Genomic DNA, 17,654 nt, shown 5'->3' with positions numbered 1-17,654 from the left:
TTTCCTTATTTTATTCAGCATTTGCTTAGTCTTGCAAGGCATTTTGTTTCCGAACTTGTAGTTGCATTAGTTATTGTAACAGTAATAGTTGTAGAAGAAATGAGACGCAGTTGTTTATTGTTGTTCATAAAGAGAGGCTGGAAAAGAAAGCAAGCAAAATGATGTCGTCTATACTGTTTGTTTTCCTTCATAATTTGTTGTTGTTGTGGCCGAATTACTGTAAAGAAATATTATCCCTTACTTGAAAAGATTTTCACATTATACATTGTATGGCAGAGTCATATAAAGGGAACTCAACTCAGTTCTGTTACTGATTTGTTTAGGCTTTTCTTACAGTTACTTCATGAATATTGGATGGTACTAAGGGATCACGTGTCTGCTATTGATGAACTGGCAATGGCTACAGAACGGCTGAGAGTGCGTCATCCTGATGAGCCAAAACCAAATCCACCAGTTCTCCACATCATAGAACCGCATGAGGTAAAGTACTTGTCAGGAAAGAAATGTTTGTTTGTTTGTTTTTCTGAAAGAACCTACCTCCTACAAAAATAAAATCTGTATTTAGGTCTGTGTATAAGGTCTATAATATGCCTCTGTTTCCATTTCAGAAAGCTTTGGTGGAGTAAAGAGTTCCTATCTATTTCTACATTCAGTGTATGGGCCTTTTTGAGCTTGTAACTCTTATTTTGATATATTTTTGTCAGCCTTCTGACTGTAAGAGTGGCGTGTTTCCAAAAGACTGCTGTCCTTCCAGCAGCAGGTGAATGGCTCTGGGACCTTTCTCTACAATTGTCCAGTTTTCAAGCTGGTGGAAAATTAAGTTGACCTGATTTCTCACCCATGTTGCTACTTTCCACAAGGACATAAAAAAAAAAAGGAGTGAAAACCTGAAGGACAAATCTTTTTTCATGTCTTGGAATTTCTGAGCTACCTCTGAGACACTTTCTGTTCATGAACATAGAGAAAATGCTGGGTTGATTTAACATCTTAGGTTTTGGGGTTTTTTTCACCAATAGCAATATGTTTTCCATAGAAACATTTTGTGCTTTTTTTCAGTGAGATTCAGTATTAGATAAAAGTGCTTCTTTTCTTTCTGTAGGGGAATAGATATTTCATCTGTGTGTTAAAGCAATTTTTATAATGGAGCACTTCGCTTAACAAATATTTAGCAAAGTCTAAGATTTATGTATGTGTTTCCAACAATAAAAGACCCATTACCTTGGCCTTCATACTTTGGGTGCTTGCTTCTACTGCAGTATTAATAGCTACACCACTACTAACTAATTAATCTAAAAAGGAGTCAGCTTAATGTTTCTATCTTTGTATAGGTTAAATGAAAAGTGAAAGCTTCTAAGAAGTATAAAGAAAGTAATTAGTTGTTTCTTAGACATTGTTTTTGGAACCAGCAGTAGAGTCTAGGATGTATTTGGCTGTAAGAAAACATGATAAATTGAATGAGATTGGAAAGAAACTTTTAAAAAATTAAGTTGGTTTTGTCTCTGGAAAGAACCAATAATGCAAATAGAACAACAAAGAGCAAGTTTGTATATCTCCTGGGTCTCAGCCCATTCACAGTACTATGTTCATACTGGGTACAGGAAAGGAACAGATAATCAATTTTGCTTGGGGAGAAGCGCATCTTAAATTTACAGAATGAGCTGTTCTTCTATCTATCTCCAGTAAATTATTCAGTTGAATTCTGCCAAAAAATGAATTTAAGCCTCATTGTAAAACTTAACTATTTTTTTTTCTTTTTTTAATACGTGTTTAATACTGTTTCCATAGGTAGAGCAAAATCGAGTGAAACTTTTGAATGACAAGGCAGTTGCCAAATCACAGCTTCAAAAGAAATTAGGACAACTTCTGTATCTCACTAATCTGGAGAAAGTAAGGTTTACAGTTCCTTGGTCTTTACCAAAGTGATGTACTCTGTTTACCTAATAGAAGAAACCTACCATTATTTTTATTTAAAACTTACATTTTTAAGAAAATGTATTTTCTATTGCATGTTGGAATACAGTGTGTTGCTCTTTCTGTTATTGCATACTCATAAGGTTATTATGTTATATATTTTGGCGGTTTGCTTAATTACACAGTTATAAAATGATGTAGTTTCAGGTGGTTAAAACTTTCATTATATCCAACTGGGCCATGTTTAGTAGAACCCTTGTAAAATTATGTACCTCTTCATGTACCCTTGCTATTTTACAAATAGCTTACCTTCTTAACAGAAGGACAAGCAGGTCTGTAGCTTAAATAAGTGGTAAAAAAAAACCCAAAACCAACCAAACAAAAAAACCCCACAAAACCCAAACCAAAACAAATAAAACCAGACAAACCTCATGTGTGTTACATTATTTTAATCATAGTGTTCAAGTAAGTACAATTATGCTTAAGTAAGCATAGGTAAGCATGATCAAGTATATTTTAAGTGCTTTTAGAACAACGTAAAGCTGATAGAAAATACGAGGAGCTTCTTGTTTGAAGCTTGTATTTTAGCAGGATTTTTCAAAGCTGTAGTAGAGATGCAGGTGCTATCTGGACTGCAGTATGAACAGTGCTCCTTTTACTTACCATAAATTACATATTTTTTTAACTTCCTCAAGACAGACTTACTTAATCATGAATGATGTTTTTTAATTTGTTCACACACTTTTTTTAAGGACTTCATTCATTTTTTCTAGAAGCTTGTTTTAAATATGGAATAACTTTTTATTTGTTGAAACACAAAGTTTATTTTTTTTTTTCTACTTTACAGTCTCAGGATAAAACTACCGGGGGAGTTAACCCAGAACCATGTCCAATCTGTGCACGTCAACTGGGAAAACAGGTAAGATATTTAGTCAGCAGGTTTTTCTTTTTAGAATGTCTTTACCTAGATCCGAGTCAGTTGTGTGTTCAATTTTCAACATCTGATTTTAAATGAACATTGTATTGAAACAGGGGAAATAAGCCCTTTCCTGTAAAGTACCACCCAGCCTCTCCCCTGAAATAACATCTTGCTCAGTTGCAAGCACCTCTACTGGCTTTAGCTGTTGACATCAATGCTTAAGTGTTTTGACAGAAGTCTTCCAAAAATGTGTGCTGCTGATTGTTTTAGAACAGAAGTTGTGCTTTCATACTTCTGTCAGCAAAATGTCTTTGCCATTTATAAACTCGTAGAATGAAGAAATAGGTAAACTTCTGTAGTGTACTATTGTATTTTACTGTAACTGCTCTTATTGATAGTATTTTTTTCTTCTAGACTTTAAAGAAATGGACATTAGCTACTTAAACAGTAGTGAAAAAAAATAGAATAAAGACTGGCACTCAGGATTTCTTTCCCCACCACTTACCTCCTGAACTGCAGGAGTTGAAATTTAAGTGAGATTTAATCAAAACTGATCTATATCATAAGGTGCAAAGCCATAGTTTATTTACCACGCATTAGGTAAAACATGAAAGGGCTGCTGTACAGTCAGGCTGAATTGGCTCTTTTTTTAGGGTAGCTATTTTAAGATGTTTTAGCTTCTGTTAGCTTTATAGACATGTGTAAGCATGAACCGCTGTCCTGCCATGTTTCCAAAATCCCCTCTGCGCTCTTCTTCCAAGGGTGATACAGGTTTTTACACAGAACAGTTGTTTGCCCTGTTAACTGTCATTATGCTTCATCTCTGAGCTGGAGGAGCTCACTGAAAGGAAAAATAATCTTTTATTTAACTTTGGCTCAGACTGCCACTTGAGATGATAGTAGCCTCATGTTGCAAGGAACTTTTAAAATGCTTTGTATCCCATTTCTGCATGACTGAAAGAATCTTACAAGGCCTAAAAGATCTTTCTCTTCAGTCAATTCCCTCTGCTACTTGGATCCATGAAAACTGTGGTTTGGGTTTTTTTTTTCCGTCTTAGAATGGCCTATAGAACAGAATAGTACAGAGTAAGACTCTATTTCTAAGTGCAAAACTATTGGTTTAGAAATTACTTCTCAGTTAAGGAAGGTCACAGCTGACACGTAGATGTTCTAGGCCCTCAAAGGAAGGACAGCTTCTGCAATGCAATCTTTTGTTTCTAATGCATTCTCCCTTGCTGTTCAAAATCTTCTTTCTTCTTAAATCCAAAAATGTTGTTTAGGACTTAACAATATGTAACAATTAAAGCACTTTCTTTAGGACTTTTTTAATAAAACTGATCTAGTATGAATGTATAGATACTTTTACAGAAGACCAAGACAAACACCTGTGTAATTTTTTTTAAAAATGTTGTAAATACTTATGGTTTAAGAATCATCATTCATAGAAATGAAAGACTGTAATATCTTCAAGTTTAAAACTGGGAAAATGCAAAAAATGAACAGTAAATGCAGAGAACTTCTGTGGACCATGAATCTTTCTGTGCTGGAAAACTTTGAAATCCAGGCTTTTTAGCAGATGGAGTGCTAAAAATTCTAAAATTCTTCAATTTTAATCTGATGAGTTTCATGAAAATAAAGTGATGTTTCTATGAAAATGTAAATTATCATTTATTAATACACTGTTTTTCTTTGCGTTGATCCGAAACTGATACTGTGTTGTGTTGGTTTTTTTTAATTCCCTGCATAGTGGGCAGTGCTGACGTGCGGACATTGTTTTTGTAACGAGTGTATAGCTATCATCATAGAACAGTACAGCGTTGGCACCCGCCGGAGCTCAATTAAATGTGCCATTTGCAGGCAGACAACATCTCATAAAGAAATATCGTATGTTTTCACTGCAGAAACTGCAAACCAAGAGGATGATATTCCTGTAAAGGTACGTTGTTTATGTGAGCTTTGTGGCCCAAACTTTCAGCAGTGCATGTTTGTTGTGTGTTGTTGCATACTGCGTTTAGGCAGACAAATCTACCATACAGTTTTATAAGTGGGTTCACTTTTATGACTAGTTTTGTTTATAACAGGTATAGTTCTTTTGAATTGGACATGATGTATATAGGCCTTTCTTGTAGGGTAATCGATGCTTTTGCATCCTTTCCCGAGAAATGATACATGTTTTCCTGTCAAGTGAAAGGGTTTTTGGGTTTTTTTTGTTTGGTTTAGGGTTTTTTCTGTTTGACTTATCCTTTTCGTAACTTTTAAGACGTTTGGAAGCAAAACGTGAAAGGAAACAGTGAAAGAGGATATCTTTTTAACACCTACTCTTTAAATGTGCCTGAGGAAAGGCCTTGTAGATGTATTACAAAATTACACATCTGTTAAAGTAATGCTGTCTTGGGGCGTGGGAGGGAGGGACAGCTTTTGCTGAGCTTTAGTTATATTTTTGTTTAAGCATTTGACACCGGGTAGAAATAAATGCTGTTTGTATGTAGGTAATTCTTTTTTTTTTTTTTTCGTTATGGTGTTTTTGGCTTTTTGTAGTTAAGGTGAGAAGAGGCTTTTTGGAGGCATAGTTTTGCTGTGTTTGCTTGAAATGAGTAGTTTGAGAAAGCTGCCTGTACTGTAAGGCTGTTAGGATAATGTAAATATTTTAAATGCCTAAGTCTTCATTGTTAGCCAGAGAACGTAAATCCTGATTCTGAGCTTAAGATTAGTCATCTGGAATGTTTCTCGAGCTACCTGAGAAGTAGAGTTTTGCATTTTGCATGTCTATAATATTGTCTGCTATATAAACCATAATTAGGAGGAAAAAAAAAGACTACTTTTTAATAGGGGTGAATGAACATTAAAAACATGAAGTGAGATTATATCTATGCTTCCTCCATCTAACTTGTCCTCTAATAAATGAGTGGACAGGTTCTAATGAGTATATTCAGTATCTTGACCCAAAGTTTATTCAGTAATAAATCAAATCACAGTAGAGAAAATGAAAAATTTTAATCCCATAAAATATTTATCAAAACCAACGCTTTTCATTGGAACCTGTTGACCATTAATTTGTTCTTTGGAGAAAGGTTTCTCTGTTGTGATGTTGGGGATGTTCTCTTTTCCTTTCCCTACAAGTGGATCATCAATAACATGGTTGTGAGGTCACTTTCTTCAAGCTCATCCCAATTCTTTTGATGTAGTTGTGTGGTGTTACCTTTTTCTCCGTATTCTAGATTTGTTGACTCTGTGCATCTGGATACTCTGCAGCAGTATTCTTTCTGGGTTTTTTTGTTTGGTTTTTGTTTGAAAAATCAAAAGAAAAGCTTTGGAAAAACTACTAGTGCTTCTTTCCTATCTGCATTTTAAACTTGTCGGTATTTGGTTAAAGCCTCACTGACTGGATACATAGACCTACTGAAAAGATGATTGTTGAATAAAGAGTGACTTTTGGTCTTAAAACAGTTCCCTGCCTGGGCAATTTCTTTCTCAAGGCTTTCCACTGAGCACGTACAGCTCTGTTGAAGACTGGTAGCTGTATTTTCTACTGTGACTGCCTGTGTTTACTCCTTGTAGCCTGGCTTTCTAAGGAGACGAGGTCTTTTAGGGACTTCTCCCTTAATTTAGCAACCCATTAGATCATTTCAAACAGCTTGACAGAGAGTCTGAGTTTCAAAGGCAATACATTTTCTACAAGTCTTATTAAAATAGCCATCCACATAAAATATGTCTCCTACTTAGCACAATACTGTGGCTTGACTTTCCCCTTACTCCAAAAGATATCTTAAAGTTTGTAACTTGTGTGTGTTCCTAATGACAAAAGTTAATGAACCTCTAGACACAAATGTGTAGGAAATCAGACCTGATTGCTCTATTTTATCTACTTTTGTTGGTAACAGAGGGCTTTCATTGAGTTGAAAGCAGGGATGGAGGAAGAGACAGCATCTCCATGAATCTTAATCAATACTGACACATAAGTAGTGCATAGATACATTTTCACTTTGCACAAATATGTTATAGAATAGTGTTAAACCAAAAATCTGTGGTTATTGGAGTTGTGGGAAAAATAGAGGATTCTGGACTAAAATGCAAAGGTAAAGGACTAATATTGGTAATCTTTTGATTTAGATGATACTGCTGTCTTTAAAATATGATTATAATACAGCTGGACATACCAATCATAGTTTTAATCTGGTTAGTATAGTTAAAAGTAATAACGAAATGTGCTGACAAAGAGTTCCATGGTATCTGTGCAAATGTCCTTGAACCTTGCCGGTATACGAGGCTTGCTGGCCTATACTGAAGTCGATGCTACCACGTTCACACTAGTTATGTCAGCCTCCCTGGACAACTGGAATTCCATTTTATAAGTAGATGCCTCCTAACTCAAATTATTAGATTTGAAGTAGTTGACAGCATGTGGCACCAGGGGGAGTAAGTAGGCTGTATTTTTGAAGTGCCAGTTATTAGGACCTCACTTCATAAGTGTTTTTAACAGGTGATTTCCTCAGGGTTTAGAGATATTGCCCTCTAACAAAATTTCAAATAGGTTTCATAAATCACATTAAAAAATAAAATAAATAGAACAACTAAATTTCATAAGTAAAACACATAAGGAACATGTCATGTACTGTCCTGTGTAAAGGGTTGTAGTGTTTTCTTGAAGTATTTCTGCATCAAAAACTTCAGGCAAAGCAAAAATATGAATTCTGTGTGAATTCATATGTCATCCTGAGCAAGGCCTGTTCTCATTTCATGAAAAAGTAACAATATATACTGTAGCTTCACTGTATGTACTATCAAAACAAGCAGCATTGTTAAAAATAAAAATTTTTACCTCATATTCCTTTAAAGACAGTTAGCAAAGGATACCTAACTTACTATGGTTTCTATAGACTACTGAGGTTAAGATTAATGTCTTGCAGTATATATATGAAAATTGTGTGATTTTATTCAGCATTTATATTTTCATCTAAACTTTCTCAGTCCCTCTGGTCTCTTTCAGTATTCAGTACCCCCCCGCCCCCCCCATCCCCCCTTTTTATTGTACCAGTACTAATCATCTTAAGTTAATGACTTAGATCCAAAAGCACTACTGTAAGTGGCAGCATTTTATACTGAAAGAGATATTACTGACATCCCTGCATGTTTTGGTTCTGTAAAAGCTTCCAGTGTCTGGTCAGTATTACAGTGGGTATTGCCAGCCTGTCACCTGAGACAGAAATTGTTTGTTAGAGGGTAGTTTTGATTCTCATGTGTGCTGTTCCATAATTAATTAGAACTAGCTAATCTGTTTATAAATACTTATCTGGATATTGAACAAAATTACAAATTCAAGGTGTATGGGTAATGAGTGGGGTAACACTTTTTTAAAAACAGGCTGAAAACTATCAGTTTCATCTCTCCATAAATATTGAGAACAAAATTGAAATTTTTTGTGTGCTGTGAACCAAAGCTTTAGTCAATTGTTAGTTCAATGACAAGTCTAATATAGTTTGTCTCATATAATGTAAGCGGAGGGATGGAGAACTTTGCACACTTAGTGTTTAAAAAATAGAGCAAGACGACTGTAACCACTTTGATCATTGTACTGTCTTTTCTTTGCCATGGTTCCTCTGATCTTGTGCAAAGTCATGTTTGTAACACCTGAGTCACAGGAAGTCTGAAGGGTGGAAAGATCAACAGTGGCTAAAGCTACTATCTCTTACAGCAGGGAAAAATAGGACCTATGGTAAGGGCCAAAAAAAGTCTCTGAGGAAAAGACAGTCAGGGCAGATTAGCCAGAATTGTCATCATTGAATCACAGATGAATGGCATCAGAAAAGCACGGAAATGACCCTGGAATATATAGGAAATACCAAAACTTAGTCTCCCATCTCCTAACTGAAGGTGGTTATGATTGGCAGGCAGCTGCCGTAGGGCTGCAACTATGTCATTCATCCTTGCGGATCATAACACCTACTGACGTAAGCATTTTTAATTGTCTGACTTTTGGAAACAGTGTTAATGTCTACCACGTGCAACAGAGATGTCATGAAAAAACTGGTTTACTTCTACGTCTGTGACACAGAGTTGGAATCCCTATAGAAGACCTTGGGAAATAGAATGGTACTGCTTATCGCAGCCTTTGGTAAAACAGTCTGCAGAAAGTCTTTTACATGTATTTATAAGCATGTATTTAGCTGCATAACATATGAATGATCAAGCAGCCCAGCATTGGTTCCCAACTTGTGCTTAGACTGCTGACATCCTTCCCCGCCAATTCTGCAAGCAGCATAACTTCAGTAAATTTGATCTGTCATTGTAGCAAGCCAACATAGTTAATTCAATGTTCAGAGGACAGCTGCAGACAGAAATAAAACAATATTTGTCCAGCTGAATCTAGTGCAGCTTGAAATTACTGTGCATGTAAGTACTAGTAAGGAATTAAATAAGGGCTTCTTAAAAAATCACATTAGGTAAAATTGTTGTAATACAAAGTACATACTGAAGGAAGTAGAGAGAGATAAAGAACTGTTTCTCAGAATCCTCTTCCCGACTTAGGGGAAAGGGACGAGTACAGAAATCAAAGTGAACAAAAAGTAAAATGTAGTATTGGATTCATTTAGCACTGAAATGCTTCTCAATGTAGAATATGAAGATGTTTTCATTGCAGCGCACAATCCTTCAAGAATTAATTTAATCATATTTACCAATTTCTTATTACTTTAAATATAATTAACAAGCTTCATAGTACTGAGCAGAAGTTTGGTGTTGCCAGAGTGAGAAACAAAAGCAACAGAAATAGCGTTCAGGTAGGTATTTTCATTGCCAGTTTTCAAGAGGTGTGAAGGGAGGGAAATTTAAATGTGCATTTGGAAGATTCTTTAAAGATTGTGCCACTAAGTTAAACCTCAGCAGGCCTAACTGGCACGTGTGGTGCAACTGCACTGCTTGGGCTATCCATTCTGCCTCACACAGAACTGGATAGGTGGATCTGTGTGGCACTTCTTCCTTCCAAGTGCTGTACATGCTGTGATACACCGCTGATCCTATGGCAGTGCATGATAAGGCAGGTAGAAAAGCAGTTCAGTGCTACTTAACCTGCACTTCCTCCAGGTTGCTAATTTTTAAATTTGTGTAAAGATATGCAAGAGTCGTAATATAACATTATTTAATAAAACAATGAATGTGAAAGGAGTTGTTTAATATCCTACTTTACTAATGCTGTTCTTTGACTTTTCAAAGGGAAGTCACTCCACCAAAGTGGAAGCTGTGGTCCGAACACTGAAGAGAATTCAATTTAAAGATCCAGGGGCTAAATCCTTAGTTTTTTCAACGGTATTAATCACCATTTTCTGTCTTGTCTTTGTGTGTGTGTGTGTGTGAGAGTTTAAAGTGGTCACGATATTTTCAGGAATCAGTTTAGCTACCAAAATGTTGAATCACTCTGTACAGCCACTTGATTTTTTTGAGAATTTGTAGGGCAATTCATGTAACTGGGAAGTGAACAATGATTGTAGTCAACAGATGTAAAAGCTTGTTTCTTTAAAGGGCAAACACTTAGATATATATGGGAGCATTAGAAATTCTAGATATTTTTAAATGTACTGTCCAGATATTTTTGATACATTGTAAAACTGGTTTTGTGATGGCTACCAATTTCTTTTATTCAAGCTGATCTTTTTAATCTTTTTAATTACATTTTTTATTTAGTTTTATGAAAGATTTGGTTCCTGGCACACAAATCTTTTTTTTTTTTTTTTAATTGCAAATGCTAGTATTTTGAAAGGCCTTTTTATCTACTCTTTCTTAGGGAAGTTACTATATTTTAGTTGTCATTGTTGTTTGTAATGTTGACTTACTTTTATTGTGTTATGTATTTTTGTTGTTTTGTTTTGTTTTTTACAGTGGCAAGATGTGTTGGACATAATTTCAAAAGCATTGTATGACAACAACATGATTTTTTCCCAGATCAATGGAATTAGTAAATTTCAGGTATATAAAGGATATTTTTCTTAAAAGTATTTTCAGTGGGGAAAACTACAGTTCATGGAAGTTAATTTGATCCTTTTACTTCATGGCTTCATTTGAGAAGCTGAAAGAGCAGCAAATTTGTTTGGCAGAAGCTTTGATCTCTAACTCATTAATTCTAAAAATCACAGTCACAAAAAGCCACAATTTAAAGCATTTGGAGATAAACAGTACATTCACTTTTGAGAAAGAAGCATTGGCATGGATGTTAAGGATGAGACACACTGATCAATGTTGCAAGAAGTTCATGTCTTCCTGATATCTGTTGAATATCTGTTCTGGGATGAGAGGTGTCGGATCAGTCAGGCTGCAAGGCGGTCACTCTGGGGCCTGTAGTAGCTGCTATGATTTCTTGAAAATATAGAGATGTCCCCCACACTTTTTATTGAAGAACTTTTGTCATGCTGCTGTGACGTTTGCCTTTTAGGAAAATCTCTCTGCATTTAAATATGATCCCAACATCAATATTTTGCTGCTGCCTCTTCACACTGGTTCCAATGGCCTAAACATCATCGAAGCAACTCACGTTCTGCTTGTGGAACCCATTCTGAATCCTGCACATGAGCTACAGGCTATTGGCAGAGTACATCGTATTGGCCAAACAAAGTAAGAGTTAAAATTATGTTGAATGATTTAGATATGGTCCACAATAGAACTGCATACTGTAATCAGAATAATCTAGTTCACTGAACTTCTCAATTTTGGAGATGAGGGTATTCATAGGAATCCTATTTTTAAAGATGATCATGTAAGGGACAGAAAGATAAAAAAAGTTTGCTGAAATTACACAATGTGTATTCAAGGGAGTTCTTTTGTGCTACGAGGGTAAGGTGCAGAAGTAAATTGCATTTAGGCATTTAGGAAGAGTGTAGGCTCTTGAGTCCAAAATCCTGAAAAACCTTGTTCAGCTGCTGCCCTATTTTATGTGTGCCATTGATGCCTTAGTTTTTAACTGTGAAGTTCTACTTGTAGGCATGTCCCGAAATGTAGCTCTGCAGGTCTGAGCAACTCACCATATACGTCATATATGGCTAAGTTCAGCATGGCCCTTCCTAGTTTCCTTGAGAGGCTCCTTCTAGCTGGTTATTCCTAGCTCCAGATTAGGAGCTGCATAAGTTGGTGTGGGGTGGGGGGTGTGTTTGGGGGTTTTTTTGGGGGGATAGGTGGGGGGGAGGTTGGGGTTTTTTTGTGTGTTTGGTTGGTTGGTTGGTTTTTGGTTTTTTTTTTCCCAAAAAGTAAGTTATAGCACACGCTTTTTAAACTGATTAGTTTTTAAATCACAGTTCTGCCCTCACCCCTGTCTAGATATTTTTGAAGACATTAATAAGTTTGCATATCTTTTGTTTGTTTCAGTGTTGTAGATTTTGCATGGGTAGTACTGAACACTTAACAAAGGTTTTGGAAAGTTTGTTCTGAATAGATAAGATGTATATGTATTTCCTTAGGTTTCATGTCACTTGAAAAAATAATAAAAAACCCCTGTACACGAAGAAGAAAAATAGCTGGAATCAATTCTGGAATAATAATATTCTAGAATAATAGTGGGCTTTGTGTTCTGGAAATGGAGGCAAAGTGAGAGGGCATGAATGAGCATGTATGTGAAAGAATGTTTATGAACAGGTGGATATTTGGGTGTGTTGGTAAAGATTTTGAATTAACTATGAGGGCATAGGAAAGATTGATTGCAACAGCCTGCTTTATACTTTTACATGATGCTGGCACAAAAGGTCTGGCAAAAACCTTGCAATAAAACCAGCAAGAATGTGTGCTGTACTTCAGAGCAAGACTTCAGCAAGGTTTATTTGAAAAAGGGCTTCAAGTACAGTGAGCATAAGGCAATACTCTGTTTAGTTTCACTGGCGCACTATTACCAGTTCAGTTGTTCTTATTTACATCTCTCTTTTTTGGGTAGATCTTTGCCTATGAATCACAAAGTATTCCCCCAGCATTTCTCTGTATAATGTTACCTGCCAAAGTTTCAACTTAAGATCTGAAAACCATCCAAGCACTTTTCAAGGCTTCATATCTTGAAAAATGTTTATATTGGGGATCCTGGAGTGATTTTTTCATTTTTATGTTTGGAGCTGACTCTTTTCCATTTTTCTTTCTTATGCCTGACATTTCTTTTTTCTTTTTATTACAGATTTCTTTTTGAAATTTTATTTCATAAATGGAGTTCTCATTTTGTTTTATGTTTATTGACATTTTGGGTTTTTATGTTTTACCGGTCTTTATAATTTCATGTTTACTGACTACAATTACTGACTTTAAAAAAAAATATAATATTTTGCCATCTTATGGAATAATATTGTTAAAACTCTGGGAATGAGCTTTAATTATCCCTCACACTGAGCTCTATCTCTTGGACTGACTTGTGACAATGCAGTATAAACATTGTATATAACCAGTGGGCCAAAGTCATTTCTTTAAATGACAGGCTAGGCTCTTGAGGACTGTTTGTTTATAGTAGGGACACAGAAAGCAGAACTTTGCCCAGCAGCTGCTTTAGGATTTTAGTTAATACAGCTTATATTCATTTAGTATGTGATCCAGCCAAGTGGAATTGCGTGCTCTGGGAGGCACTAAGCATCCTTAAATGTCAGCCGAAGTTGTTAATCACCTTGTAAGGTTTCTTTCTTAAAATACAGAGGTGTGTTTTCAGCACTTTTACAATAATTAGTAGGAGATAAAAATGTGGTCTTGAACTTTGACAGCAACAGCGTAACTTCTGCTCACTTCTGGTCTTGTTTTCTTTTTTTTAAACACGTTCAGATCTACCATTGTTCATAGGTTCCTGATAAAAGCAACAATAGAAGAGAGAATGCAGACTATGCTGAAAACTGTAGATAGAAGGTATGTGTTGAATTTTTTTAAAACATCGCTATTGCACTGAAAATGAAAAGGTGGTTCTCAACCATGCTTTTATTACAGTTGGTATGCATATCTTACATATAAACTTCAACTGTTCTCCTTCAAATTGTTTTGATTGACAAAAGTTTTAAGACTTGAACGATTGATCTGTTAACCTGGTTCCAGTAACTTGAAGCTTAAGGTATTTTAATTCTCTGGAGAATATTTTGGTTACATTTTGTATATTTTATTTCATAAAAGCCCTATTAATTAATAAATGATGTGTTACGATTTATCTTTTCAGTTTACCTCTTTCCATTAGTATAAAAGCATTACAATTAATGGAGTAATACTAAGCCTGCCACTGGAGTAACAGCATATGTTATAAGCTCTAATATAGGACATTAATTCTTTCTTTCATTATTTTTAAATTCTACAAACCTAGGCTGTCTGTTCTGTGTCTCACTGGTTGGTTTTGCAGTCGGTGCAAGCATTGTCCAGATGCTAGCTCATAAGTCAGTCTGGTGTGCAGACACAGAAAGCAGTTTTCACTGTGTTTATCTTTTCAAAATCTATAAGCAATGACGGACTGGGAGTGGAACAAAAGTGGTATTTACATTCTTTATGCAGAAAGTATAAGAGGTTTGTACCTCTTTAACTATATTGTACACACATAACAAACCTAGGAGGAGGCCTTAGTTTAAGAAAATCAGTTATTTTTCCAGTTTTTTGGCTGTTACAAATTATGAGACTAAAAATTTACAGGTATATCTTTGGCTGCAGTTACGAAAGATTTCAGCTTTAGCTTTGAAAGAATGATTTAATCAATTTCCGTATCTATAAAGTACCACTACTTTTGCATATAAAATTCAGATAAATATACAGTGGTTGAATGATCCAATGAGAGCTAGTGTTTTGAATGTAGTATCAAACCTTATGCTTAGAAGCTGAAGCCAATCCCTTTAATGTTGAGAGGGCAAAGTGGATTATCCCATGTTCTGCCGCCTCTGCAGTGTTTGGTGTTGGCCACTGTCAGGGACAGTAGATGAACTTCATATCTTACTCAAATTGTGCAACAGAAGTAGCTGATCAGTGTATGTATTTTCCCTGATAGAAAGTGTATTTTCCTGCTGAGCTTCCAAGCTGAACAGTTATTGGACTCTGAACCATGTGGTCTGTCTTCGGTGCATACAGCTTGTTACTGAAGTTGATTCATTCTCTGATGTCTGCATGCAATTTTCTCCCACAGCCACACGAGCTCTTCCATGAAACAGTCAGAAGCCTCAGTTCTGACAGTGGCAGATTTGGCTGACCTTTTTACAGAGGAAACTGAAGAACTTGAGTAAAAACATTGGTTTGGCCTAATGAAATCAGAAAGTACCTGACCTAATAAGCACCGGTATATAATCCACTTGATCTGTCATTCCTGTAAACATCATCTAACATTTGTCTGTAACAGAGCTATTGGAAATTGAAAAGTCTTAATTGTTACTGTTTTACTCTGTGGTGAAGTTCTTAGCAGCACACACTTCTGATAGCACTGGAGAAAACTTGCACTTTGCACATTATACAAAAACATGGATTTTATTCCCAAAGAGCATTTGAGCTGGATGCTAAAACTAAGATCTTGGACCCTTGGTTGAGAGGAATTTTACCATTAGGTTTGCTTGGCTAGTAGCTCACTCTGACAGCAAAACTGTGTGGGTGGTTGGGTGGGAAAGGGGAAGCAGAAAAACACAAATCTAATTTTTTTTACTGTACAAAGAATTGTTAGAAAGAATGACTGTAAATTAATGTTCTCCTAGAAAGGGCTTGTTAGCATTTAATGCAGAGTTACTGAACGTCTTATTGGTAACAATTTAAATGACTAATCTTTACTAATAATTTGGATATTTGTATTAGGCTTTTAGATATTCATAAAGACTTGTGACAGTTAAAAATTTCATTGTTAATGCTTACTCACTGCAAAATGATAATTAAATTATGCTTTTTGTATGTGTGTTGGTCTGGTAATCAGTTAAATACTTGAACCTACTGTACATGTTTTCACTTATTCTTGAAGCCATGACTAATTTAATGCTTTGTTTAAAAAAAAGAAAGTAATGCATTTGTTACAGAATTTTTAAAAAATTAATTGGTTAAGCTGCTGATCAGTTTATAATCATTTGATGTTTGTGTACATTTTCTCACCCTGATTTCTTTGTCTAATTCTTCCCCTTAAAGATGCAGCAATCTAAATATTCAAAATAGATGAGATTAAGGTAGGCAGTCTAATTATTACGTACCTAGTCTAAGTTAGATAATCAGTGGAGAGCGATGAACTCTTGTGAAACTTCATCCTTAGATACGCGAGATCACTCTACCCCATCTCTATTGACAGTAGAGGGTTTAGAAAACAAATCTAGGCTAACTTTTAGACTGCTGAAAGTAGGCAAGATAAATTTTAAGCCTTTTGGCATAGGTTATGGAATACCCATTTTCTTAACACCATTTCTGAAGGTATTACAGAAGAAAGCTCAGTTATGTAGTTGATGTTAGACACAATTTTGTGTTTAGAGACTGGGCAAATGTATATGCATAAGCAACAGGCTACTTCCCTCAAATTACATTATTTACTGTTTCAGTAGACAGTGTTTTTTGTATATTTTAGAAATCTTACTTGAGGTTGAAATTAAAACGAGTCCTTTAAGAAATATAATCTTAGAATTTTTACTCTAATCATGTCTGCTAAATAGATTTGCTATATAGTTATTGAGCTTCTTGAGTTCTGTTTTCAGCATACTACATTTGAGTTGCACCGTTTGGGTATTAAGCCTATCCGCATGGCAGACAAGTCTTCTGCTGCTCACAGCAAATGTGAATAGAATTTACATGAATAATATTGTATCAAGAAGTGGGGGTTTTTTGGCATTTATAGTCTGTTGTCCTTCTGGACTGGTTAGATACTTTGTTCTAAAGACTATTTGAGTAAATTTACAGACAATGTGTCTTTATTCCCATATTTGTAATATGTATTAGTCTTATTTATACATTTTGTTTTGGAGATTACTGATTTTTTGCAGATTACTGTTTGCAGCAAGGGAAATAGAATTGATAGTACACTTTTCTAAAAATCAGATTGATCAAACAGTTTGCACAGAGACTGTGACATCTCCATCCTTGAATATACTGGGAACTCAAATGACCCTGAGCAACCTGATCCAGCTTCAAAGTTGGCCCTATTATGAGTGGTTTGTTGGAGCAGATGACCTCCATGGATCCCTTCCAGCCTAAATTATTCTGCAGTGTACTGGAGATCACGCTGTACAGACACTCCAGGAACTCTGAGGGCAGCAACATTCCAGTTTCCGCATCGTCCTTAGAGAATTTCGATATTGTACAACATAATGTGACTGAACAAGGAGGTGCTGTTCACTCTCCCATTTTAAATAACTAGATGTGGGAATAACAGTTGTCAGTGAATGTGAAGACAGAGAAGCAAACTGAAAAATATCTGCTATGAGAGGTTTCCCAAGCTCTGCAAGTTTTTGGCTTATTTATATAAAGATGGTGGTTTCATTGTTTATTTACAAAAATGTGGCTTTTGGATTCATAACTGAAAGCATAGCTTCTCATCAAGCAGTGCATGAGACTTTAGTCCTGACTTATTTTTTTTTTTGCGCTCACATAACAGCATGGAATGCCAGAGATCTGGTTCTGGGTGCTCCTCCAACTGGCCTGGAGTGCCAGGACCTAGAGCTCTGGAGGTATAACATTAAAATGTGTACACTAGTTGTTTTAAAGCACTTCTTGAAATTGGAAGGTTGAACCATTGGAATATATAGCCTGTGTCAGTAGTAAAATGGGTTGTTCAAGTTTCACATAATATTAAGTACAGCGACTAAATTTAAAGAATTGTTTTGAAAAAGAAACCAAACTGTAATTTAAAACTTCTTGCCATTCTTTGCAACATTTAGTTTCTTTGACAAAGGTTTTCTTA

The 17,654-nt window shown here is 35.6% G+C and overlaps 1 protein-coding gene across 4 annotated transcripts in view; it reads left to right on the top strand.

Moving 5' to 3' along the window:
- The window catches only part of SHPRH (SNF2 histone linker PHD RING helicase), a 58,112-nt gene extending 40,666 nt beyond the window's left edge, over positions 1–17,446 (top strand). For 2 of the 4 annotated variants that reach the window (XM_087775138.1, XM_087775139.1), the window contains exons 22-30: positions 337–480; positions 1,786–1,887; positions 2,759–2,830; positions 4,578–4,766; positions 10,040–10,132; positions 10,703–10,789; positions 11,253–11,431; positions 13,598–13,678; positions 14,925–17,446. In XM_087775138.1, the coding sequence (XP_087631264.1) occupies positions 337–480; positions 1,786–1,887; positions 2,759–2,830; positions 4,578–4,766; positions 10,040–10,132; positions 10,703–10,789; positions 11,253–11,431; positions 13,598–13,678; positions 14,925–15,021 (1,044 nt within the window). In that variant the 3' untranslated portion in view covers positions 15,022–17,446. Of the gene's footprint in view, positions 1–336; positions 481–1,785; positions 1,888–2,758; positions 2,831–4,577; positions 4,767–8,813; positions 8,936–10,039; positions 10,133–10,702; positions 10,790–11,252; positions 11,432–13,597; positions 13,679–14,924 lie in introns of those variants that run through there. The other 2 variants (XR_015708300.1, XM_087775140.1) reach the window with 2 other exon arrangements.
- The last annotated feature ends 208 nt before the right edge of the window (positions 17,447–17,654 follow it).

This window comes from Nipponia nippon, unplaced genomic scaffold, assembly GCF_047370975.1.
Source record: "Nipponia nippon isolate SJK-2023a ecotype South Korea unplaced genomic scaffold, ASM4737097v1 scaffold_4, whole genome shotgun sequence".
Lineage (NCBI taxonomy): Eukaryota > Metazoa > Chordata > Aves > Pelecaniformes > Threskiornithidae > Nipponia > Nipponia nippon.
Note: the sequence above shows the minus strand (reverse complement) of the source record. Positions and strands in the feature narration are given on the sequence as shown.